General features: G+C 36.7%; 2 protein-coding genes across 3 annotated transcripts in view; one reads left to right on the forward strand and one right to left on the reverse strand.

Moving 5' to 3' along the window:
• IL5RA (interleukin 5 receptor subunit alpha) overlaps positions 1-9,518 on the reverse strand; it is a 37,719-nt gene extending 28,201 nt beyond the window's left edge. The window contains exons 1-6 of one of the 2 annotated variants that reach the window (XM_047779406.1): positions 9,289-9,518; positions 8,964-9,041; positions 7,887-8,029; positions 4,062-4,146; positions 2,397-2,542; positions 928-1,066 (exon numbers count right to left, since the gene is read on the reverse strand). In XM_047779406.1, coding sequence (XP_047635362.1) covers positions 928-1,066; positions 2,397-2,542; positions 4,062-4,134 — 358 coding nt within the window. In that variant the 5' untranslated portion in view covers positions 4,135-4,146; positions 7,887-8,029; positions 8,964-9,041; positions 9,289-9,518. The remainder of the gene's footprint in view (positions 1-927; positions 1,067-2,396; positions 2,543-4,061; positions 4,147-7,886; positions 8,030-8,963; positions 9,042-9,288) is intronic. The other variant, XM_047779413.1, reaches the window with a different exon arrangement.
• Positions 1-28,000, forward strand: part of TRNT1 (tRNA nucleotidyl transferase 1) — a 56,458-nt gene that overhangs the window by 4,553 nt on the left and 23,905 nt on the right. The window lies entirely within an intron of this gene.

A 28,000-nucleotide genomic window follows, 5' to 3' on the forward strand; every position in this document is an offset into this window, starting at 1 on the left:
TTCTCCTTATGGGGAGGTAGAAACGTGTTTTAATGTCAGGAACCCACAGACCTGTGTTTGTGGCCTTGTGTCTGCCTTGGGTTAGTCTCTGCAAGTGGGATCAAGGCCATTGGCTGCTCTGTGGTCCAGAAAACATGATCTAATGATCTAATGATCTAATGACATGATCTAATGACGGAATGGGAAGATCTCCTTAATGCTTCTCTTCTGTTGGGTTTGAGAAGTCAGAATTCAAAGCAAATCCACACACTAACAGAATATACTATATTACACTGGATGCAGTAAGCATGTGACAGGGCCCCTGTCCAGAAGGGATGTGTGGTCAGAGGTGGCAGAGTTAACACCTATTTATTTATGAAAGATAAATAATGCCATGTTGTATAGGCCAAATGAGTGGCACACCACATGAATAAATTCTAAGAGGAAAAGCAACCTTCAGTGCCCAGGAGGGAAAAATAAAAGGCTTCACAGAGCAGATGTGACTGGACCTGAGCTTTGAAGGATTCAGAAAAGTCAGCAGAGAAAGCAAGCCCAGGAAAGCAAAGGCTTCAAGGCAGGACTCAGCTGGTGCATAAGGTCATGGTTAGAAATCCATCTGAGCAGAGCAGACGAGTCATGTAAGGGGTGGTTGGAAAGATGTCCTAGTATCCAATTAAGAGAGACCTGATGGGCCCTGATTTTGCTTACAACCCTGTGGCCTTTGAGCCGGAGTGTGAAAGTTTACACTGCGTGTGCAGGAACCTGCCAGACGCAGTTGGATGGCTTATGACACCAAGAAGTGATAATGGCCTTGGGTGGGATGTTGATGAGGCAAAAGCCTACTGGGCAGGAATTGGTGACTAAAGAAAAGTGAGCTGTTAGCTTTCAGGCTTTCCCATGTTGACCAAGTCTGAAATATAAAACTGGACTTTTGGAGGCCTGCCTTACCTGGTGGGACTTTCAATTCTGCAGAAACCCAACTGCTTGCTGGGAAAGAGTGGTTGTTCCACAGGATGGTCCGCACACTGGCTGAAAAGCCTTTATGGAGGATGGTTACACGTCTGCTCTCAATGTTCCTGGTTTCATACTAAAAATAAAACCCACAAGGGGAAATGGCCTTAAGGGAACTATTTTAATTAAATAAGACTTTTCTTCTACTTTTTACAAGGCACATAAATAAAATGTCATGAAATCGTTTTGCTAGGAAAAATTAAACCCACATTTCAAGGGTATGTCCCTATCCCTAGACTCAAAAAGTTGTATACGTTGAATAGGTATATCTCTCTATAGGTCAGTCATACCAAAATAACATGGTTTTTAAAAACAAATAAGTAAATTACCCAATTCTAGTATTTGTATATGTTTAAAAATACATATGATAAAAATATAGTAACTGATTCTTCAAGGATGCATGAACACATGTTTCTTCTTCTTCTTTTTTTTTTCTTTTTAGGGCCACACCTACAGCATATGGAAGTTCCCAGACTAGGAGTTGAATCAGAGCTGTAGCTGCAGGCCTACACCACAGTCACAGCAACATGGGATCCAGGTCACATTGGCAACCTACACTACAGCTCACAGCAATACCAGATCCTTAATTCACTGAGTGAGGTCAGGGATTGAACCCATATCCTTGCAGATACTAGTTAGGTTCATAACCCACTGAGCCACAGTGGGAACTCCAAACACATGCTTCTTATAAAAACAAACAAAACATTACAATTGAGGCTCCACTTCCCTTTAACCATGGTCTTTAGGTCCAGTCTCCTCCCCAGAGATAACTTTTTGACAGAGAATTCTCTAGAATTCCATATTGACTGAAAAGTAGTTAATACTGATTGCTTCTCCCTTGGTTTAATTTTATTGCACATCTACAAGGGACCTGGTGCTTTAACATATCTCTGTAGTGAACTTGGGGCTCTGAGAGGTTGAGTGACTGGTCCAAGGTTGTAAAGACAGGAAGTAGCTGAACCAAGATTTGAACTTGGCCTCTGTGATTAGGTGTCTTACCCTCTCTCCATTTAACTCAGCTATTCTTTTTGCTTCTTTTGGATATTGTAGAGGAAATATAAAACCAATATCTAATCTGTTATACTTCAGATGTTACTAATTTTTTTCTTAAGTGGAAGAATTGCCCCAAAGTTAAAATGTGCTCTGCTGCTGTTTAACGGAGGCATGACACTGGTTCTTAGCCATTTCAACAGACACACTGTTCTACTGGGAATGTAACAAACTGCCCTTTAGTAGTTCATTTTCTTTCTTTCTTTCTTTCTTTCTTTCTTTCTTTCTTTCTTTCTTTCTTTCTTTCTTTCTTTCTTTCTTTCTTTCTTTCTTTCTTTCTGTTACTTAATTTCCTTTGATAAGGAAAATGCAGACAAAATTAAGATTGACTCTAAATAAGAATTGCCATCACTTACATCTTTTTCTTCTGGAGCATTTATTTTCACATGATATCCTAGCTGGACATTTCTTTGTTCTTGGTCAGGATTTGGCTCCCAATGTAAAAGAACTTGAGCTAAATCTATAACCTTAATGGTGAAGTTGACAGGTGGGAGAAGTACAGCTGTTGATTAAGGGAAAAAAAAAAAGAAGCCACACATTTAATTATACATAGACAGTACTTTATAAATTTTAAAATATTTTGCATAGTATTTTATTATGGCTATTAGAACCATAATGCTAAAATAATTTGGTAAAAAGTTTCTTAAGAATTTCTTTTGATTCCTTATCTTTTATTTGCCCATAACATCTACAGGTGTTTTGTTGAAATATGAATATTTTACTATATTGTTATTCATTATAACCATAATTATCAAACTAATGGTCATTATCCATAGTGGGCTGTGATAATGTATTAATTTGTGGCTAGCAATTTTTTTTTTTAATGACATAGAAGAAAATAGAATAGAAATACCGGGTGTATCAAATACAATAAGTACTGTTTTATGAACCTCTTGTTTCCATTATATACATGTTATTTTGTATTTGTATGTATACTGGCTCATGATGTAAAATGGATTTTTTTCTCGTTTTGATTCAAGGTAAAAATTTTTTTTGAGCAAAATTACTCAAATAGGCATTTATAGAGAGAAAAGGATTTTTCCCCCTTAATGAACCACTCTAACATTGCCTTTGAAACAAAAGCTTGCATTTAAATTACAAAATCAATACCTGTTCTTTTCAGAAATCTTGGAAAGCACAAAAAAGCAAAGAAAAAAAGGGAAAATAAAAAGAAATAAAAGAAAACTGTACCTTCAATCTTATCACTAAGAGTGGCATTAACATGTGATATCTTATTCGGGGGGGCATATGTTTATCCCACTTTTAATTTATTTTCTAAAATTAGGACAATATATAATTATAAAACCTCCTTTGATTAATTTACTACATGATCAGGATGTTTCCACTGACCTTTAATATTTAATAGCCTCCCAAGACTCTGCCTTCACACTTGCCACATACAGATTTCTAGGGCTCTGTCTATACTGTCCATTATGGTTGCCACTGGCCACAGGTGCATATTTAAATTTAAATAAAATCAAATGTTCATTGTCTTAGTTCAATAAGCCATAGTTCAAGTGCTCAGCAGTCACTTATAATTGGACAGTGCAGCTATAGAGAACTGTCATTATCATAGAAAGTTGTCTTAGACGGTGCTGGTTGGGGAAACATCTGACAGTTCTTTTTTTCTTAAGTTATACGCATTGATCAACAAATTTCTGAAACAAAATACTGTGAAAGCTTCTTACTCTTTGGTTCTGAGGACTTTAAACTGTTCCCTTGATGAGAATATGTTCCAAATGTGGCCATCGGCTCCAGATTTATTCTGTAAGTGCCCGAATACCTACAGTTGGAATATGATTTCCCAAAGCAGCATAGAATTTGCATCTCTGCCAAATTTGATGTCTCAAAAATAACATGTTCAAACAGTTTGCATTCTGATAAGAATAAATATTCCATCCCCCTTTTTAAAAAAAATCATAGATGATTTCCTAATTGAGTATTATTTGGGAGAAATTAATGTTATCCTTTTGTAATGTACTTTTAAAAAGAAATTACTGAATTTAATAGACAGTGGTTACCATTTTTATTGGGAAGTGAATCTGTTTGCAGTATCACTGTGGCCCCCAAAAGAATCAGCAGTGCAGGTGCCATGCTGCTCACATCCTACAGGAAACAGAAAGATGAAAATCCAAGTTGCCACCTGTTGCCATTTTTAAGAAAAACTGGCAGTTCCCCTCCAAAGCAAAATATAGTCACTTGGCCATTTAACAAACTTTTGTGAACTTTCTATTATGGGTTGGAAATATAAATATGAACAAATCTTAGACTTTGTCTTGACATTGTGGATCTATCATGCAAGAGCAGAATTAAGTGTAAATCAATAAACGTAATTCCAGATTAAAAACTGCTCCACTAAATATCTATATTGGGCATGAAAAGAGCAAAGAGACTTAGAAATTGAGTCCTAAAGGATGAAGTAGAGTTGTTGACACACAACAGATGAGGAAAGGCAATCCTGTGGCATAGACAGTCAGCAAAACTGGAACAAAGGAAAGAAAATAGGAGAGAACTGATAATCATTGGGTGACAAGAGCAGATCTTTGAGCAGTAAACGTCCTAGGCAGTTGTCACATTGAAAATAAATACCATTGCCATTTTCAAGAATAACTATTTAGGTATGAGCCAACATGAGGAGAAACTTAAATCTGAAACAATTTTAACATGAGAAAGAGAAACTTTTTATCACAAACCTAGAATAAGTTTATAGTACTTTGAACTTTGGAGAGGCTGAATTTTTTGGTGAACCCCAAAAGGAAGAGGCCATAAAAGGAATTGAAAACATAGTTACAGGCCTGGAGAAAACAATATTTCTACTTATTGGAAATAAGCAAACAATGAAAATGAAACTAGAGTAGAAATGTTAATAACTCAGGTGTGGCAGTCTGAAATAGAGGTTAGGTCCTTGCAGCCTTTTTTTTTTTTTTTTTTAATATGTGAAAGAAAAGAATTGAGGCTCTCTTGCTGGGAATTGGAGATTAGAAATCTTGAGTGTTTCTTTGAAAATTTCAAAAGGCATTTTTCATATGAGTTTAACTGAAATAATACCCCACCTGTTGCATGCTGTCTTGGCATTTACAAAGAGTTCTCCCTACTATTGCTCATGTGTTCCCCCCACCACACCCACGTCCACAATGATTTGGTGGGTAGTTCTTAGCGAATTTACAATGGTGAAAGGAGTATAAAAGTTTAAATAATTTTCTAAAGATCATGTGTCTGGTAAATAGTGGAACTTAGACCTAATCTTGTATTTCCAACCATAAAATCCATGTTCTATACTAATTTAAATGACATAATTTTTAATTTAAAATTTCATTTAAATGGTTTAGTATTTTTCCAGACATAATTCTGGTAGAACCACGAAAGATAGACCTTTGGTTAAATGGATACATTCAGGAAGTACAAGAAGAAAAAAAAAAAAAAAGCTTAGTTACTTTTACTGCTTGACTTGTAATAGTAATTATCATAGCTTAACTTAGTAATGAAATTAGTAACATGTCACAATGTAGAAGACAAAAACAGTATATAAATCGATTAATTCTTTTTTCAGATAAGCTTAAGTATTACTGATCAGAATTATGCCACTTTTGATAAAAATAATCCTTTTCTTTCTCTCTGATGATTTCACCTCATGTAGGAAAATAATTTTCAAAACAAAAATGACAATAAAGGCAGGTATTCTAGAATTCTTTAAAGTTTCAATAAGTGAGACTGTTTAGGAATTAAAAGGAAGCATTGGTCATTTATTAAGGCTGAGAAGCAAAGGTAAAAAAATCTTCACCGAACAACAACAAAGATAGCTTCCTCTTCAAGTTAAGAAGGTGAGGTCTTCGAAGTGTCAGCATGTCTAGAAATACCACATATGTTCTAACTTTGCATCATTAATAGGAATTCTGGGTGAGAAAAAAACTGCAAAACTGTCACTCCTGCAAAATCCAAAATTTACTGACTGGCAAAATAAACATTGATAAATAGTATGTTATAACCATACTTGTAAAAATAATAAACATCTATTTATCTTTTCCAATTAAATTGTTGAAATAATATAAACTATAGACTATCTCAGTGCAGAGATAATTGAGTATTTCACATAACCAAGCATTCTCCCATAGAATTTGTTATGGATTCTTATAGCTGCAGAAAACAGAAATTATTTTGCAAATTTGATCATTCAAAATTTTCAGGTGATTAAATTTTTTTGCCATAAAAGATCCACACACCTTTTTTTTTCACATCTTACTGTGGTATTTTTGCTAAAAAGGATAACTTTGAAAGAAAAATTGTTGTCCCATAAACAACATAAGATCCGCAACAGTAGTCCAAATATTACCCAGAATGACAATTTCCTGTGAGCCGGATAAATTCCATACAAGGCTGGGTACTACTAGAGTTTTGGCAGTTGACCCCATTTTTTTTTTTTTTTTTTTAGGGCTGTACTTGTGGCATACAGAAGTTCCCAGACTAGGAGGGGTCATATCAGAACTGCAGCTGCCAGCCTATGCCACAGCCATAGCAACTCAGGATCCAAGCCGCATCTGGGACCTGCACCACAGCTCATGGCAACATCAGATCCCTGACCCACTAAGTGAGGCCAGGGATTGAACCTGCATCCTCATTAATACTAGTCCCCTTAATATTTCTGGTCCCAGACATAGCAATCACCCCTACTGGAAAACCAACTTGAATCTCTCGGGGCCATCTCTTTAATCACAGATATACTGTTACATAGATGTCAACTGGGTTATATTTCAGTATACAATAGGCTACTTTGCTGCCTTAAAAATATATCAAAATTACATGTTCAACTCATTCTTCTCGTGGCTACCAAGGAAAATCTAGCAGAAAATCATTAAATTGTTAAAATAAGATTCAAATTCAGCAGAATGATGCATACATGTGTTGCCTACCCATAGTCATTAGTAATGCATGCTCAACATGTCAGAGAGACCATAGGCTCTATGTTCTAGTGACATTTCATTGCATTGATCTGAAATTCCTCGACTGCCCTCTGAGAATCTGGCTTCTGGTAGGTGTTATATTCTTTGAAATTTGGGAGAAAACAGGAGCACAATTTCTTGCACTATGGATGTTTCTAGAAAGTTGGGTAATGTTTTAACAATTTACAATGAATTTCCCCAGTGTTCTTGAGAATTGGTCAAATTCTACTGAAGTTCAGACTTATAAATATTTTCCCCACTCTTTCTCTTTTCAACTTATTTCACTACCTGGAACATTTGTTTTATAACCAAAGTTGTATTTACCCATTTTTGAGAATCTTTTTGAGTCAGCTGCGGTGACAACTAAATTCCAGACTCAACCACAGTGTACAGAAATTGAAAAGCAACTGAGAGGATTCATGCTCTGTTAAGCCCTTAAAAGTAGAGTTTACCTTTTATTTCCTCTTTCCCCCCACCCTGTACAATGTAATCAGCAATAAAACCTATCTTTTGGGGGAATGAAGAAAAAAAATAAATTATGTTGTCAAATGCAAGTGACATGCATGTTTAGTTAGGTATATGGCATTACCCCCAAGTGAGAAATTGTACACACTCCTAAAATTACAAGTGAGTAATAAGGACCATATATATGGCATGCAACTTTTTTTTTTTTTTAACTACCACTGTGCATCCAATTAATTTTCTAGAAGGGTCCTAAAATATGCCTCAAGGATTCAAAGAGTTGCCCCAGACAAAAACAGGGAAGAAATTGTGTTGCCACCCTGACTATTTGGAAAATGCTGGAAGAAGGATTTGGCTGCAAATCTCTCAGTGGGTAAATGCTTTTCAGCTAATTGCACATGGGGCAATGTCGTCCCACACCAATGCTCCCCCAATTCCTGGGCATACCTGTCTCTTGCGATCCTCTTGTTTCCCATGACCATCTTAGTAGCGGAGAGGCAGGACCATGTCCATTACATCTGTGCTTGTGGTTGCAGCCCAAGGACCCAACACAGTGTTGTGTACAGGGCTGGCGCTACCTATGTCTGGCCCTATACAGAATAAAGGCAAATTAATACACACCCCTTAACAAGCCAAGCGATGGAGGGTAAAACCTTGCACAGGGTCAAGTTTGAGCAGAGCATGGTAGGCTGGGCACATAGACAAGACTGGGCTGTTTTGGGGGAGGTGTCATATTCTTGGTACTTTGCCTGACAATTTCCCCAAGCAGCATTTCATGTAATGAAAACAAATGAGGTGATTTGATTTCCAAAACTTTTTTATGTGTAAAATGCACACTTTTAGCAAATAGCTACATACATTAACCTATTTCAATAACTATGAAAGAGGACATACCCATTCACAAGAAATAGAAATTGTACTAGATAATATATTCGGCATGATAATTCATTAAAATCGGTATCAAATCCAGTAATCCATATGGCTATAAAAGCAGTCACTTTTCATGTGTTGATGAATTTTAGGCTCATCAGGTATTAAGATATTCTGATTTTTCTTTCTCTCTCTGTCTTTAATTCCTTCTTTCTTTCTCTCTTTTTTAACCCATTCCGTCCATTTCTTCTGTACACATGGAAATATGTTCACATTGTTTTGGGTGAAAAATTGAATTAGTGAACATAAAACCAAGTGAGTTACTTCAGCCAATTTTTGTACATTTCCTATAAAACCAAATAATTAAAAAAATCCCAGAACTCCCAGAAGAAACAAGAAGCAGAAAGCCTTCAGTTAGAGGCAATGCAATCATCTTTTTCTGTTGTTGTTATTTCTTAAACTGCAGCTTTCTTAATTAACTCTGAAACTTCCTCATCAAGGTATTTTATTTATCCTATACCCTCTTTTCTAAACTCATAGATTTCCTCAGAAATCTTGACAGAAGATATGTTCTCATTTTAATCACTGAAGTATCTGCCACAGTGGGAAACAATTCTCAGCAAAAACTCTAGGTGTTATTTTAATGTCACTCACCTTGGCACAGATTTGCACACCTCCATTATGTAGCCAACACAATGAATACAATGCTCTTCCCAGAATCATTATGCCTGCCTGATGACAAATTTAAGGCATTATCATTCCTTTTGCCCTGCTAATAGTAGAGTTTTAAGGAGTTTTGTTTCCCCCTTTCCTTTATTTAAAAGTTTGCCATATATTTATAAATCATTCTCTCTCACTTTTCCTATCCCCCCCACCTCCCACCATGTAATGAAAGGTGGAGCACGGGGTATTGTTTATAGAGAAAGGAGGGATTGCTCACGCTGGGATGAATCAGCTTCAGCCTTGCATCCCCACTTACTGAGCAGTGCAGTGGCCTTGTAGTCAGAAGCAGCGATGCAGCATTGACAATGAACCTTGTCTCTCTAGATGCAGTTTTTGACTTGGAGGCAGATCTTTCTTCACCATTTCATCATCACAGCTGCAATGGTTAAAAATTCATAGCCAGTTTCCTATATGATGGGACATCAACAGGGCTTCTCTAAGCAAATATCAAGGAGCATCTGTAAGTAGCCAGTTAGGGACAAGCCTTAAGGGCAACGCCCTGAGAACTAATCTGCTGTCAAGTGAAAGGATCTCTTTTGTACTGATAACTCCTATCTGATAACTGTCTCATCTGCATTTTCACTCCCTTTCAAGACCTTTGCTTTTATTCAGGAGTTGCAGTGAATGTTGGCTCTCGGGTGACAAGGTAATCAAATTTTCTGTGGGTACTTTAAAGCCCCGCATTCCTATTTTCTTTCTGTGCTTCATTCAGCTGACTCACTACAGTGCCTCTGTCCCCGACTCAACCCCAGGCAGGTGATTTGCCAGAAAAACGGAGCAGAAGAATCCACCTCTCTCTACTAGCTGAACAGGAATTCTCAGTTGTCCAGGACTTCCTTAGCCTTTCTCTGCTCTGTTAGCAGGTTCTGAGCCCTCAAACAAGTGGGCCTGTGCTGGGAGGAGGGGCAGAGGAGGGAGAAAGAGGTTCTGTGTGTTGCCGGCATCTGTAGCCTGGATTAGCCCTATGCAGATGGTGACCACGGCTGTGTGGGTCTGCGAATATCCCCCGGACCTTCCCTTTTCTGTCATCACCCAGTTCCCAGGGCAGTACCTCAGCTGTCCTTTGCTCAGCACCTTCAACTTAAGTGAACCTAGTTGGGTTTTCCTGTCCTTTGTTCCCTTGCTGTCTGGGGAATTTCCAGGTGACTGACTTGCAGAACCGACTTAAAAATAAATAAATAAAAATGTTGCCTGGGGTGTGAATAGATGAGAGTGGCATTTAATGTGCTAAGTATCTAAGTCAGATGAAAATCTTTGCCTTTGAAAGGGGACCTTCAGGCTTAGCCTGAGGAGGTGAGTGGTGGCAGGTGGCAGTCCCTGGGAAGCCAATGCAGAAGTGGGAACAGAGGGCCCCAGGTCCCCACGGGGCAGATACAGAGAAAGGTGATGGCCAAGTGAGATCAGGGATTCAGTTTGGAAGATGACAAATGATGGGCACCCTGAACAAGACTTTCCAGAAGGCTCAGTGTCTGTCATGTTCTAGGACAGACATTGGGGTTCCTGAAGTCATCCTTTGAGCAGTTGCCAAAGAGAAACTGGATCAATCATTATATGATCTGAAAAAAAATGCGACCTTTTTTGCCCTGGGGGAAAAGGAAAGTCAGAGAATGGAGAGAGATCCATTTATTTGCACCCAGAAAGTTCAGGTATATTTCAGCCATCTGGCCTACTCTCTAAAGCCCTACATCTAATTTTAGATGTAGAATATTTGTCACTTTAGAAACCTTAGAAATAATTATTAATCATTGTGAGGATAGTAATTTCTGGCCTGAAAGGCTGTTTTAACATTTTATTTCTTACATTCATTTATTCAACAAATATTTATTGAATGAATCTATGCACTCTGCCAGATACTGTTACAAACATAAAGAAAATTAGACCTGGCTGGTACCCTGGATACCATCACCCTAGGCATGTGCTGCATTATGAACTATGCCAATATTTAAAAAAAAGTACTTATATTTTGTCCACATGCCCTATTTCCAAATACGCCCAAAGGAAATTAAGAAAGGTAGGGCTTTGGATAGCTTATTTTTTGAGACAACAACTTCCTTCTTTAGAATAAACTGTACATGTCCCAAGACAGTATAATGGAATATGCTGGAGGATTTCACAAAAATGGTTTTTCAAAAATTGAAATCAAATTTGCCTATGTCTGTTAAGAAGCAGAACAATCTGGGTTTAGCTGAAGAGTATAGATGGAAACATCAATAGCAATGACATGGAAATCAGGACTCAGTGACTCTACTTGAGCCCTGGTTAAAGGAACTTATTAAAGTTATTCTAGAAATCCATTCTGTGGAAATCATGTGACATGTAGACCAAGATTTATATGATAGAGGGAAAGTGAGTGCAATTCATTGTACTTTTACTTACAATAGTAAAAGTAACTTAGAAATGGTTAAGAGAAATGCAGAACTTTTAAAGGTTGAAATATGTGGATAATTAAAAGAGTACAATAACTTTAAACAATTTTTTAAATTAAAATTTGTATGGCTTCATCTGCAGCATATTTCCATGTTCCCAGGTCAAGGATTAAATCTGTGCTGAAGGTGCTACGTATGCTGCAGCTGCAGCAATGCTAGATCTTTAACCCACTGCTCTAAGCCAGGGATCAAACCTATGCCTCTGCAGAGACCCTAGCAGCTGTAGTCAGATTCTTAACCCACTGCAGCAAAGTAGGAACTCCTCTATCAAGAATTTTAAACACAGGGTAGTATGGGAAAATGTTAAGTAAAAACATTGGAGGTGCAAATATACATATATAAAAATGTTTAATTTTTTCATGATCTTGTTTTTATCAAAAGACCAAACTGATAGGAGTGGTTATCTCTAGATGGTAGGCGTCTTAGGTGTTGCTGCAGAACAGCCAACTGCAAATACCATAATGGGAATCAGTGATAAGCATTTATTTCTTGCCTAAGCCTCTGAGTTGTGAGTGGGGTCTGGCTAAACTCGGCTGGGCTCCAGATCACAAAGCGGTTTCAGGTTTGTTCCAGGCATCTATCATTCATTTGGAACCAGTGGCTACCCAGAACATATTCTTTTCATATGACAACAAAAGCACATAAAAGCAAGACCAAATACACAAGGGTACTTTAAGTATCTCTTTATATAATGTTCGCCAACATTCCAAGAGTCAGAGCAAATTGCCTGGTCAAGCCCAGAGTCAAATGGACCAAGCCCACAGGACATGCACTCTACCTTGATAAGGTAAGGGTGTGCATGTGTATAATCACTGAAGAGATATGATAGTTGGAACCAATAGCTTATTTTACCACAGAGGGATTAATATTTCCTTTAAACTTCTTCTTATGCTTCTATATATATAAATGTTTTATTTTATGTAAATGCAGGAATAAAATTATTTTTAAAATATTGGAAACATAGAGATCAATGGAATAGAATTAGGCCTCCAGAAATAAACCTTCTCATTTATGGTCAATTGATTTTCTTTTTTTTTTTTTGACAAGGGTGCCAAGAACATTCAGTGGAGGGAAAGTCAGTCTGTCCAATAAATGGTGCATGTACACATGCACAAGAATATTTAACCCTTAGTTCACATCATGTACAGAAATTGACTGCAAAGGGGTCAAAGAAATAACAATGAGCTAAACCTATAAAATTCTTAGAAGAAAACATGCATAAATTGTTGTGACCTTGGATAAGGCAATGGTTCTTTAAATATGACACCAAGGCATAGGTAGTGAAAGAAAAAGAGATAAATTGGATTTCACCAAAATTAGAAGCTTTTGTGTAACAAATAACACCAGCAATCATCATGCCATTTGCAGCAACATGGATGGATATAGAGATTATCATACTAAACAAAAAAAGGCAGCGAAAGATCAATATTATATGATATCCCTTAATATGTGAAGTCTAAAAAATACAAATGAAATTATACCCAAAACAAAAACAGAGGGACTCACAGACATGGAAAACAAACTTAGGGTTTCCAAAGGGGAAGATGGGGAGGGGGTTAAATTAGGAACTTGAGATTATCAGATACACACTACTTTATATAAAATAGATAAACAATGAGGCCAACTGTGCAGCACAGAGAGATACACTCAATATCTTGTAATAACCTATAATGGGAAACAATCTGAAAAAGAATACACACATACATACATATATCATTTTGCTGTACACCAGAAACTGCAACATTGTAAACCAACTGTACTTTAATAAAAACGTAAAAACAAAGGACATCAGCAAGAAGTTGAAGAGACAACCCACAGAATGGGAGAAAATATTTATAAATGAAATATCTGATAAGGTACTTGAGTTGAGAAAAAATAAGAAAATCTGACAACTCAACAGTGAAGAGGAAAATAACCCAAAATTAAAATAAGTGAAGGATTTGAATAGAAATGACTTCAAAGTAAGTACTAATAGCCAACATGCACATGAAAAGCTGTTTGACATCATTATCCATCAGAAAAATGAAAATCAAAACCACAATGAAATATCTCTTCACACCCACTGGGGTGGCTAAAATTAAAAAACAAAACAAAATGGTAATGGTGTTGGTGAGGATGTGAAATAATTGGAACCGTCACAGACTGTGGGTGGGAATGTAAAATGGTACAGTCACTTGGAAAACAGTCTGATAGTTTCTCAAAAAAGTTGAGAATTGCTATATGACCCAGCAATTTTATTTCTAGGCAGATACCCAACGGAACTGAAAACATACATCCACACAAAAATTTATGCTTGACTGTTCATAGCACTGTTACACAGAATAGCCAAAGGGTGAAAAAACACAAATGTCTATCAGCTGATGAATGGATAAGGAACATGTAGCATATCCATGGAAATATTATTAAGCCATAAAAGGAATTAAGTACTTATGAAGAGTGTAACATGAATGAATCTTGAAAACACAAAGCTAAGTGAAAAAGCTAGTTCACAAAAGATCACATAATGTATAATTCTACCTACATTAAATGTTTGGAATAGTTAAATCTATAAAGATAGAAAGTGGATCAGTTAGTGGTTACCTAAGGCTGGATGCGGGGAACTGGGACAAAATGGGAAGTGACTGCTAATAGGTTTGAGGTTTCTTTTGAGGTAATGAAAATGTTCTAAAATGGATTGAAGTGATGATTGCCAACTCTGGGACTATACTTGAAAAACATAGGTGAATTTTACAGTATGTGAATTATGCTGCAAAAAAAAAAAAAACCTGTTAAAAAAATAGAAGCACTAATAGGATTTAAATAGAATCCCAGGTAATTATTAGAATAATTCCGATGTAAAATCAATCTGTAGATTTACCATATATAGCTAAAATTAAAAGCATGTGTTTGTTCAGTAAAGAATCTCAGTAACTTAAGCTTTTTTTTTTTTGTCTTTTGTCTTTTGTCTTTTTTTGTTGTTGTTGTTGTTGTTGCTATTTCTTGGGCCGCTCCTGCGGCATATGGAGGTTGCTTTTTTATTTCTTTACTCAGCAACCAGTTGTATTTGAATACTTTATTTGTTCCAGTTTGAGATATAATCAACATATACCATTGATTAGATTAAGGTGAATAACATAATTATTTGACATAAGTATATAGCACAAAATAATTTTCCAGGGGCCAGTTTTCCTTTCAAAGACAAATAGAGGAAATCAACTACAACATTAAAAAACTAACTAAAAATTAAACTAACTTTATTAATGTAAACTAGCGTTCCATTTTATTCAGGAATAAAACTCCTGAATAAAATTGACAGTGCTTGGAACTGTCAATTGCTTTATGCACATTATCATAAGAAAATCCTATAAACCTATCTTACATATGAATAAACTGAGATTCCAGAAAACTTACTTAAGAAATCTTCTTTATGATGCTTTCCAAAGTCACCTTGCCCAGCATGGCAAAACTTTATAAAGTAAATAATAAATAATAATTGAGTAATAATTCCCATCATTATTGTAAAAGAAACAGTATAACAATAACTGAATGGAATTAAATACCTCTTTTTAAAAATATGTCAAGACTGTATTTTATTGCCAAGTGATACCAGATATTTTTAGAGTTGACTATGGTAGTGACAGTTTTTCTTATTACTGTGAAATCACATCCTTGCAAAGGAATCCTAGGCATGAACACTCTTTACAAGAAGCCAGAATCATCTAAATACCATCACATGCCTTTTCCAATTGATGATGATAATGATGCTGTTAATAATAATGAGGATTTGCTGCACTCACCAGCCCATTTTAAATTATGTTGGAATTAAATATTTCATTTGGTATTGTTAGATGTCAGGAAGGCGATTCCTCTTGAGAAACTTTTAATTAGTTCAGATTAAGTCTGTTCTCCTATGGGAAGACCTCTCTGACTCTACTCTCTTCACTTTGAGTATATATTAAATTGCTGCATTTTTGTAAATTTTATTTTTATACTGTACAGAATATTATGTTTACATCTCTGTCTCTACCACTAAATGTGGGACAGGTCTTAAATTTGATCTACATTGTTTCATCAGAATTCATCAGGAATGCAGTGTTAAGGAAAGAGAGGGGGGTTGTGTTATTACACAGGGAATTCATAGGAGTTTATGCATGTACAGGTTAAGAGATTCAATGGAGAACACGGCAAGAAAGCTGGTTTAGACTCCTTTTGTTTCTCTTTTTTTGAATTTTATTAGAATATATTTGACTTACAATGCTGTATTAGTTTCAGTTGTACAACAAAGTGAATCATTTATACATCCATCCATTCTTTTTCAGAGGTTTTTCCCATATAGGCTATTACAGGATATTAAGACAATTCCCTGTAATATACAGTAAATCCTTGTTAGTTATCAGTTTTACATATAGTGGTGTGTATATGGTAACCCCAACATCCTAATTTTTCCCTCACCCCACCCTTTTCACCTTTGGTAAACAGAGGTTTGATTTTGAAATCTGTGAATCTATTTCTATTTTATAAGTTCTTTTGTATCATTTTTATTAGAATCCATATATATATATATATAAAGTATCATGAGATATTTGTCTTACTTCACTTAGTATGATAATCTTTAGCTCCATCCCTGTTGTTGCAATGGCATTACTTTGTGCTTCTTCATGGCTGAGCAATATTCCGTTTTATGCATGTATCACATTTTCTCTATCTTCTCTTCTATTGATGGACATTTAGGTTGTTTCCCTGTTTTGGCTATTGTAAACAGTGCTGCAATGACATTGGGATGCATGTATTTTTTTGAATTATAGTTTTGAATGGATATATTCCCAGGAGTATGACTGCTGGGTCATATGGTAGTTCAATATTTAGTTTTTTAAGAAATATCCATACTGTTCACATTGTAGTTGTACCAATTTATATTCATACCAACAGTGTAGGAGGGTTCCCTTTTCTCCACACCCTCTCCAGTATTTATTGTTTATAGACCTTTTTTTTTTCCTTCTTCTTTACGGCATTTGTGGCATATGGAACATTCCAGGCCCAGGGTAAAATTGAAGCTGCAACTGAGGCCTAAGCCACTGCTAAAGCAACACTGGATTTGAACTGCATCTGTGACCTACCCACAGCGTGCGGCAGTGCTGGATCCTTAACCCACTGAGCGAGGTCAGGGATCGAACCCTCATCCTCATGGATGCTGTGTCAGGTCCTTAACCTGCTGACCATAATGGAAACTCCATTTGTAGACTTTTTGATGATGACTATTCTGACTGGTGTGAGATGACAACTCACTGCAATTTGATTTGCCTTTCTATGATAATTAGTGGTGTCAAGAACCTTTTCATGTACTTTTGGGCCATCTGTCTATCTGCTTTGGAGAGATGTCTATTTAGACCTGACCATTTTTTGATTGGGTTGTTTATTATGATATAAAGCTTATTTAAATGTTTGATAGAAATTCCCTTTGAAGCCATCTGATCCTGGACTTTTATTTATTTTGTAAGTTCTTAAATCACAATTTCAATTTCATTACTTCTCTTTAGTCTGTTCACATTTTCTGTGTCTTCCTGGTTCACTCTTGAAAGGTTGTACCTTTCTAATAATTTGTCCTTTTCTTCTAGGTTGTTCATTTTATTGGCACATGGCTGCCTGCAGTAGTCTCTTACAATCCTTTGTGTTTCTTGGGTATCTGTTGTAATATCTCCATTTTCATTTCTAATTTTATTGATTTGAGTCCTCTCCCTTTTTTCTTGATGAGTTTAGCTAAAGGTTTATCAGTTTTGTTGATCTTTTCAAGAACCAGCTTTTAGTTTCATTGATTTTTTTTGTTTTCTTTGTCCATATTCCATGTATTTCTGCTCTAGTCTTTATCATTTCTTCCCTTCTAGTCACATTGGATTTTTTTTGTTGTCTAATTTCTTTAGGTGTAAGATTACATTGTCTATTTGAGGTTTTTCTTGTCTTTTGAGGTAAGTTGTATTGCTAAAAACCTCCCCCTTTGACCTGGTTTTGCTGTGTCCCATAGGTTTTGGATCATAGTGTTTTCATTTTCATGTGTTTCTAGGTATTTTTTAAATTTCCTTTTTCATTTCTGCAGTGATCTACTGGTTGTTTAGTAACATATTCTATAACCTTCACATGTTTGTGGGTTTTGTAGTGTTTTTTTCCTTATAGATGATTTCTAGTCTTATAGTGTTGTGGTCAGAAAAGATACTTGATATGATTTCAGTTTTCTTAAATTGACCAAGGCTTGATTTGTGGCCCAGAATGTGAGCTTTCCTAAAGGATGTTCCATGTGCACTTGGAAGAATGTGTATTCTGCTACTCTCAGATGGAATGTTCTATAAATATAAATTTAGTCCATATGGTATTATACATCATTTATGAACCATATTTCCTTGTTGATTTTCTGTCTGGATGATCTGTCTATCACAATAAGAGGGGTGTTAAAGTCCCCACTGTTACTGTGTTATTATCAATTTCTTCTTTAAAGGCTGTTAGCAGTTGCCTTATATATTGAGGTGCTCCTATGTTGGGGGCATATATATTTACACTTGTTATATCTTCTTCTTAGGATTTATCCTTTGATCATTATGTAATGTCCTTCTTTGTCTCTTGTAACATTCTTTATTTTAAAGTCTTTTTTGTTCTATATGAATATTGCTACTCTAGCTTTCTTTTGATTTTCATTTGCATTGAGTATCTTCTTTTATCTCCTTACTTTCAGTCTATACACGTCCCTAGATCTTTGTGGATCTCTTATAGATAGCATATATATTGGTCTTGTTTTTTCATCCATTTGGCCAATCTGCATCTTTTGGTTAGAACATTTAATCCATTTATATTCAAAGTAATTAGCAATAGGTATGTATTTATTTCCATTTTATTGTTTTAGATTAGTAGTTGTTGAGTTGCTAGGCTTTTTTATCCTCTTTTTTGTTCTCTTGTGTTTTGATGACTATCTTTAGTTTTGTATTTGGATTACTTTTTTTTCCTGTGTATCTATTGTAGTCTTTTGGTTTGCATTTCCCATAAGATTTTGATATAGCCAACTATGTGTATACAAAAATGTTTTAAGTTGCTGATCTCAGTTTTAAATGCATTTTCAATATTCTGCATTGGTGCTCTCCACACCATTGCTGGTTTTGATATCATATTTGTCTATGGATGATTTTCTACTTTTATTTTATGTTTGCCTTTACTGGTGAGCTTTCCTATTTGTAATTTGTTTCTAGTTGTGGCCTTTTTTTTTTTTTTTCTCCCAGGTAGAGGATTTCCTTTAGTGTTTGTTGTAAAACTGGTTTGGTGGTGCTAAACTGTCTTTTGCTTGTCTATAAATCTTTTGATTTCTCTTTTAAATCTGAATGAGAGCTTGCTTGCTGTATAAAGTATTCTTGGTTATAGGTTTTTCTTTTTATCACCTTATTTATTTATTTATTTATTTATTTATTTATTTATCTATTGTCTTTTTAGTGCCACACCCACAGCATATGGAAGTTCCCAGGCTAGGGGTCAAATTGAAGCTGTAGCCTCTGGCCTACACCACAGCCACAGCAACATGAGATCCAAGCTGCCTCTGTGACCTACACCACAGTTCACAGCAATGCTGGATCCTTAACCCACTGAGCAAGGCCAGGGATCAAACTTCCATCTTCATGGATACTAGTCAGATTTGTTTCCACTGAGCCACAACAGGAACTCCCCTTTTATCACTTCAAATAAATTTACTACTCCCTACTTGTAGCCTACAGAATTTCTGCTACAAAATCAGTTGATAACCTTATGGGAATTCTCTTGTATGTTATGTGTTACTTTTCTCTTATTGTTTTTAATATTTTTTTCTTTGTCCTTAATTGTTATTATCTTTTGATTAATGTGTGTCTTGGTGTGTTTCTCCTTGGGTTTATCCTGAATCGTACTCTCTGTGCTTTCTGGACTTGAGCGACAGTTTCCTTTCCCATGCTAGGATGTTGTCAGCTTTAATCTCTTCAAATATTTTCTCAGGCCCTTTCTCTCTCTCTTCTCCTTCTGGGACCCTTATAATGCAAATTTTGGTGAGTTTTAGACTGTTCTCATTTCTTTTCATTCTTCTTTCTTAATCTTTTTCGCAACAGTGATTTCCACTCTGTCTTCCAGTTCACCTTTTATTCTTCTGCCTTAGTTATTCTGCTATTGATTCCTTCTAGAGTATTGTTCATTTCATTTATTGTATCATAATCTTTGTTCTTTAAATCTTCTAGTTCTTTGTTAAACATTTCCTGTAACTTCCCAATTGTGCCTCTGTTCTTTTTTTGAGATCCTTACTATCATTACTGTGAATTCTTTTTCAGGGAGACTGCCTATCTCCTCTGTGGGTTTTATCTTTTTCCTTTATCTGAAACATATTTCTCTGTCATGTCATTTTGCATAACTTTGTGTTTGTAAGCTCCTTTCCTTAAGCTACAGGATTTTAGTTCCTCTTGCTTCTGGTTTCTGCCTCCTGCTGGGAACAGGGGCTTGTGTAGACTTCCTGGTGTGAGGAACTGGTGTCTTCCCACTGGTGGGTGGAGCTGGGTCTTGTCCCTCTGGTGGTCAGGGTTGTGTCAAAGGGTGTATTAAGAGGTGGCTTTGAGCTCAGGATGACTCTAGGCAGCCTGTCTGAGCTTAATATTTTTTGGTGCTGGGACTATTTTTAATATGGATGCCTGCCACCTCTTTCCTCAGTGTATGTTAGCCATTATCCCCTTGATAGGAGGTATGAGTGATGTTGTGGCAACCAAAGCCTGCAGTGGGTATTGAGTGGGGAGTCCTCTCTGCTCTGTGGTTGTCACTTCCCTCTAAGGAGCAGACTCTGTCACTAGTCGTTGGAGAAGAAGCCCCCAGATTTGTTTCTAAGCTGTGTTCTTATCTATATTGTGAGCTAGGCAGGATTGGACTACTCTCACTAGGAGTATTCCAGTATTCCAGGGAGTACTCTCCTCTACTGGAATTGTTCACATTTAAGCGTCCTCTGTTGTGTCACCTTTCACCCATTGTGCAGGCTCACAAAGTATACTTTTGTTGGCACTGCTCTCAGCCCCACCTTAACCATGGGTATGTCAGCAGTTGGCCCAGGTGTATCTTAAGCATTGTTTTCACCAGGTCACCAGGGCATATCAACTGAGGTCAGGTCCCAGGACTGTAGTAGTTGTTCCTCTGGGCCTGCTGTGAGAGTTCTGGAGGCAGCTCAGACTTTGCTCCTGTCCATCCCCTGCAAGTACACACCCAAAAAGCCCACAGCTGCTAATGCTAGACCTGTTTCAGCTGTGCGAGCACTTGTCCATTTGGATGGTCCACAAATCCTTGTGTTTACAAAGTCAACAGTGGAGGTCTTCACAGCTAGGGGGAGAGATTTCAGCTCTTCCTCCTTAGTCACAGGGTCCCTGGGGCTCAGCTGTGGTCTCATCCCTCCTCTACGTGTTAGCAACCCACTAGAGACCACTCCCAAAGCATCAAGTTCACAGGAGCCAGATCTGGTGGCAATTTGGATTCATGGCCTCTTCCTGCAGGAAGAGGGTGGGGGTGGCATCAGGGTGTACAGGCCTTCCCAGATTTGGGCCAGGCTGGGCAGTGATTGATGGTATAAACTCACTCTGGCAGGAGGGGGTAGGACAGGGGTCAGGGAGAGAGAGGAAGCCCAGGCAGGAGACTCTTCCAGGGCCCACAGAGGCAGGCTCCTGCATGGGCAAAGAAGCTGCAATGGTGGCCTTGCCCTTGGCGTGCCACACAACAATGGCTGATGCTTAGTCTCTGTGGTGGCCCAGGCCTCCTCCTGGAACATTCTTGGTTGTGCTGGTCCACTCTCCTGCCCCTTCAGGCTGCCTTTGTACAGTCAAAGGGAGTCCTCTCCCCAGATCTCTTCTCCCAACCCCACATTCTAGCACCCAGCCCCTGCCCATACCAGCCAATGTGCATCTCAGGCTAGAGATGGCATGGACCATCTATGTAGGTCTCCATCTGTCCTGCCTGCCATGGACTAGCTGTTGTGTTCTCCTTTGAGCCTCCAAATCTCCTTTCCTGTCCCAGCTCATCTCTCTGCTCTATGAGGACTCCGTCAGGTGTGGGAACCTCTCCTATCCTTCAGCTCCCTCCCAGGGGTGCAGGTCTGCTTCTGCTACTCTCTTATTTTTTTCCTTTCATCCTACCCAGTTACATGGAGATCCCTCTTGTACCTTCAGGTGTATAAGTCGTCCTTCCAGTCTTCAGTAGGTGTCTGGGATGATTGTTCCAACTGCATACATATTCTTGATGCATTTGTGGGAAGAGGTGAGCTCCACATCCTCCTATTCCACCATCTTGATTCCTTCCTCCCCACATTCCTCTTAGTTCTGATCTGAGGTTGCTGATAAGTCAGAATTTTGAAGGTGATTATTCTCAGTATTTACCCTTGGGCCTCTGTTCTTTTAACTATTACTGAAGTCCCATCTTTTAAAATTAATGACCCAGCATGAAATTTCATAACAGCTAAAATTGATTTGTCTATTTACTTACCTCTTTTAAATGTAAAATAAAATTGCATTTGTGTGTAAAATCCCCCAGCACCAATGAAAATTGCGATTCTACATTTGCTGAGAAATATCTTTATTTGTCCTCTGGGAGATCTTAAACTTTAGTTGGCTTCTATTAAAGTTTTATGAGAATGAAACAAGTGAATGACTTTTTCTCCAAACAGGTACTTTTTGTTATTTCAAGCAAAGAACACATTCTTGAAAGAGAACTTGTTCTTTTTAACAAATTACTCAGTGTGGCTTACCAAGAAAAAAAAAAACGAGAGAGAGAGAGAGGAGTGTTGGGGGGGTTGTTTGAGACGACATCAGTCCAAAATTTCAGAATATTAAAATTTTGTCATAATCATGTTTTTATCTGTCTTTGTCTAAATATTACCTCAAGTATCTCCTCCTCAAGGGGTCTAATATGCTTTCATTATAAATTCATATCTTTATGGAAGCATTATTCTCCCTTCTCTGTCCTATTTTAAAATGCAAATGCTTCTCAGAGCACTGATGTAATAAGGAGGGCTTATGCCAAAGGATCCTGGAGTGAGGTGCTGGCAGGGGGGATGCAGAACTAGGTTCTGAAGGGTATCAGTCTGTCACTTAATAAGTCCATATCTGTTCAGCCTTTGTTTTGCCTGAAATCAAACCACCCACCTAAAACTCATGCAAGAAAAAATGGATAAAGTATTCAGCATTAAGGTCCAAGCAGTGAATGCCCTAATTTGATCAATCACTTGTTTTGTAATGTAGTAATCCTTAATGTTCCTGTGTCTTCCCTCCCCCAGTCACTACAGCACACAGTTGGGGGTAAGTTGAATTATGGTCCCTCAAAGATGTCCACATCCTATTTCCCAGAGTCCATGAGCATGACACCTTATAGCAAATGTGAATTACATGAGGATCTTTCAATGGCAAGACGGTCCTGGATTACCAAAGGGAACCAAATGTCATCACAAAGGTCTTTAAGAAGGTGGCAGGAGGCTGAGAGAGGAAAGAAGATATTGTGCTGGGAGGGAACCTCTAGAAGTTGGAAAAGACAAAACAAAAAACGAAAACAAAAAGAATTCTTTCCAAGTGTCTCCAGAAGCAGTTTAAACTTCTGACTTCCAGAACCATGAGATAATAAATTTATGCACCAGTCTTTTCCAATCCACTATCCATGTTGTAGCCAGATCCAACACATTAAAACATGAATGGGTTTGTGAAAAGCCCTCTGTAGAAAACCTTTAAATTCTTTGTATTACCATTCAAAAGAAATCTAAATGTCATCCCATGAAGTGTCTGGCCTTGCATGATATGGTCCCTGACTGCTTATCAAGCTTTATCGAGAACAGTGGTGATTTGGAGACACAATGTCCAGATTCGGATTCTGCTTGTGCCACTCACTACCTGTGTGACCTTAGGCAAATTAACCTTTCTATGCCTCAGTTAACTCTTTGGAAAAATACCTCATTGGGTGTTTGTGAGGACTAAAGAGTTAATACAATGCCTGGCACTGTATTAAGCATGATATAAATTGTTAGATAACCTTATCATTATTGTGAGTATTCACACGTGTCATTGGCTCATAGTAAACACAACAAACATTAGCTGGGTGGCTGGATGAATGAAAGAAAGAAAACAGCAATAAATTCACAACTGCTACAAATACATGATTACTTCTCTTTCTAGTTTTCAAGAATGAGTCAGTTTCCAAGGAACATAACCAAAACCTAGATGGGTAAAGAGGCAAGTATCCATATTGGAACTGAATTCGGTCCACTTAGATACATAAACTGGAATCAAAGATCTGATTTACTGTGAATAAAGATGGAAGCTGCCCACTCTTGAGGGAATCTTTAACCAGCACTGAACTTACATTCCAATAAGAATTGGTGAGTTTTCAAACAAGCATTGGTAACTGTTAAGACCTAACATTGGTACACACAACAAATATTGATACATGTTTCTAACTATTATTACTTTATTTTCTTGACATTCCTTTACAATAATAAGTTACCTTCTAACTGCAGAATAATACTTATGGCTGTGGTGTTTCCAGGGTATATAAAAAAACTGACTCTTAACATTATTCTCTGTTCATAATATTTACTTTTGGGTGTATACTGTACAAAGGGAATACTTCCTATAGGATTTCCATGTAGTAAATGTCAGTTCCTTGGCAGGTAGAGTTTTTTGTTCCTTAGGACGGGTCTCTGTTAAGAGTTAATAGTTAACATCCTGTGTGGAGGAAGGAGGACTTGGGTACAGATTTAGTTATCTTCACTATACTGGGGAAGGGTGTTGAGAGATACCATTTTAGTTTAATAGCCTCAAAACTGTTCATTCTACTTTCCTATGTAAATACTTTAATAATTAATGCACTTGAATAAACATTCCTTGAGAGCCCATCAAAATTATTTTTTTAAAAAAATCTCATGTTCTAGTTGTTGTTTTTTGCTATTATATAGACAGACAATATTTTTGTCAGGTTTATTAAGGTATAATTTACACACAGGAAACTTTAACCTTTATATTACATTGTTCTTTGTGTTTTGACAAACACACCACAGTCATGTAATTGCTGCCATTATCAAGATAGAGAACCACACCATCAATTCCCCCCAATTCTCTCAGGCCCCTTTGTAGTAAATATATTGCTCTATCTCCAGTCCTGGGCAACTACAGATCTGTTTGCTGTCTCTATAGTTTTGCCTTCCTTGGGAAGTCATATAAATAGAATCATTCTGTGTGTAGTTTTCTGAGTCTGGCTTTCTTTTTTTCTTCTTTCTTTCTTCTATCTGCACCTGCAGCAAATGCAAGTTCCCAGGCTATGAGTAGAAGTGGAGCTGCAGCTGCTAGCCTATGCCACAGCCACACTGGATCCAAGCTGTACTTGTGACCTATGCCTCAGCTTGCAGTAGTGCTGGATCCTTAACTTACTGAGCAAGGCCAGGGGTTGAACCTGAATCCTCACAGAGACAATGCTGGGTTCTTAACTGACTGAGCCACAGTGGGAACTCCCAAGAGTCTGGCTTTCTAGACTAGAGTTTAGACATATTGCGTGTATCAGCAATTTTATGTTGTTGAGTAGTAGTTCTTTGCCTGGATGTACCACAGGTTACTTATCCATTCATGTTTTAGAGGAAAGTTGGCTTATTTCCAGGTTTGAATGATTTTCAATAAAGCTACTGTAACTACTCACATGCGTTTTTTTGTATGAGTGTAAGTAAGTTTTTATTTCTCTCAGGTAAACATCTATGAATAGGATTGCTGGGTTATAAGGTAAGTATATATATACATCTTTATCAGAAAGTGTCAAACTGTTCTCCAGAGTGGCTGCAGTAGTTTGTATTCTCACCAACAATGGAGGAGTGTTCCAGTTGATCTGCATCTCCACCAGCACTTAATATTGCCAGTTTTTTTAAAATTAAAATCTTCTAAAAGTATGTAATGATATCTTATTGTGTTTTTTCTTTTTTTTTCTCATTGTGGTTTTGATTTGCATTTCTCTAATAACTGATAATGTATTACTTGACTAATGCTTGCTTGACAACCAAGTTTCTTGTTTCGTTTGTTATCTTTATTCTTACATTATACTATATATCTCTGTATATAATTTATCTACCATTAAAATTAGGATTTATAACTGTTTGTTTCTATTATATAAAATACAAATAATTTTTTATAATTTTATTTCTTTTTAAAACAATTTTATTGGGGTAGAGTTGATTTACAATGTTGTATTAGCTTCAGGTGTACAGCAAAGTTAGTCATATATATATATACATATGTGTGTGTATATATATATGGAGATATATATGTGGATATATATATATATATATATATATATATATATATATACACACACATATGATATATAGGTATATATATCATTTCTCTTTTCCTATATAGGTTAATACAGAACATTGAGTAGACCTGCTTGTGCTATATGGTAGGTCTTTGTTAGTTATCAATTATATATATATTAATGGTTATATGTTAATCCCACCCTGCTGATCCATCCCTCCACCCCCAACCTTTCCTCTTTGGTAACCTTAAGTTTGCTTTTGAAATCTGAGAGTCTGTTTCTGTTTTGTAAATTAGTTCATTTATATCATTTTTTTTTAGATTCCACATACAAGTGGTATCATACTACATTTGTCTTTCTCTGTCTGACTTACCTCACTTAGTAACACAATCTCTAGGTCCTTCCATGTTGCTGCAAATAGCATTATTTCATTCTTTTTTATGGCTGAGTAATGTTCCAATGGGTGTGTGTGTGTGTGTGTGTGTGTTTACATACCATATCTTTATCTATTCCACTGTTCATGGACAGAGGTTGCTTCCTTATCTTGGCTATTGTAAATCATGTTGCAGTAAATTTTGGGGTGCATGTATCTTTTCAAATTATGGTTTTCTCTGCATATATGCCCAGGAGTGGATTTTCTGGGTCATATAGTAGTTCTATATGTTTAATTTTTAAAGGGACCTCCATACTGTTCTCCATAATGGTTGTAGCAATTTGCATTCCCACCAACGGTGGAGGGTTCCCTTTTCTCCACATCCTCTCCAGCGTTTATTGTTTGTTGACTTTTTGATGATGACCTTTCTGACCAGTGTATGGTGATACGTCATTGTAGTTTTGATTGAAATTTTTCTAACAGCAACACTGAACACCTTTTCATGGGCTTTTTCACCATCTGTCTGTCTTTGGAGAAATGTCTATTTAGATCTTTTTTTTTTTTTGATTGGGTTGTTTGGTTTTTTTTGCTATGAAACTGCATGGGATGTTTGTATTTTTTGGAGATTAATCCCCTGTTGGTCACTTCATTTCCAAAGATTTTCTCTCCTTCTGTGGGTTATCTTTTCATTTTGTTTATGGTCTCCTTTGCTGTGAGATTACTTAAGTCCTATTTGTTTATTTCTGTTTTTATTTTTTTACTCTCAGAGGTGGTTCCAGAAAGATACTGTTGCAATTTATGGCAAAGTGTGTTCTGCCTCTTTATAGTATCCAGCTTTATATTTAGGTCTTTAATCCATTTTGAGTTTGTGTATGATATTAGAGAATGTTCTAATTTCATTTTTTTTTACATGTAGCTATCCAGTTTCCTCAGCACAATTCGTTGAAGAGACTGTCTTATTTTCCATTGTATATTTTTGCCTCTTTGTCATGGATTAACTGACCATAGGTGCTTGGGTTCATCTCTGGGCTTTCTATCCTGTTCCACTGATCTATATTTCTATTTTTGTGCCAGTGTTATACTGTTTTGATGACTGTAGCTTTGTAGTATAGTCTGAAACCTGTAAGCCTGATACCTCTAGTTCTATTTTTCTTTTTCAAGATTGGTTTGGCTATTTGAGGGCTTTTGTTTCCATATAATTATTTTTTTTTTGTCCTAGTTCTGTGAAAAAAGCTATTGGTAATTTGACAGGGATAGCATTGAATCTGTAAATTGTCTTGGTAGTATAGTCATTTTGATCCTATTGATTGTTCCATTCCAAGATCATGGTATACCTTTCCATCTATTTATGTTATCTTCAATTTCTTTGATCAGCATCTTGTGGTTGCCAGAGTACAGAACTTTTGCCTCGTTAAGTAGGTTTATTTCTAGATATTTTATTCCTTTTCATGCGTTGGTAAATGGGATTGTTTCCTTAATTTATCTCTCTGATCTTTCATTGTTAGTGTATAGGAATACAAAAGATTTGTGTGTATAAATTTTGTATCCTGCAACTTTAGCAAACTCCTTGATGATATCTAATAGTATTCTGGTAGCATCTTTAGCATTTTCTATGTATAATTTCATGTCATCTGTAAACAGTGACAGTTTTACTTCTGTTCCAATTTAGATTCATTTTATTTTTCTTTTCTGATGGCCATGGTTAGAAGTTCCAAAATTATGTTGAACAAAAGTGGTGCCAGTGGACATCCTTGTCTTGTTCCTGGTCTTAGCAGAAATGCTTTCAGTTTTTCACCGTTGGGAATAATGTTAGTTGTGAGTTTGTCATATGTGGTCTTCACACTAATTGATTTACTGATATTAAAAAGTCCTTACATCCCTGGCATAAATTA

This window comes from Phacochoerus africanus, chromosome 1, assembly GCF_016906955.1.
Source record: "Phacochoerus africanus isolate WHEZ1 chromosome 1, ROS_Pafr_v1, whole genome shotgun sequence".
Classification (NCBI taxonomy): Eukaryota; Metazoa; Chordata; class Mammalia; order Artiodactyla; family Suidae; genus Phacochoerus; species Phacochoerus africanus.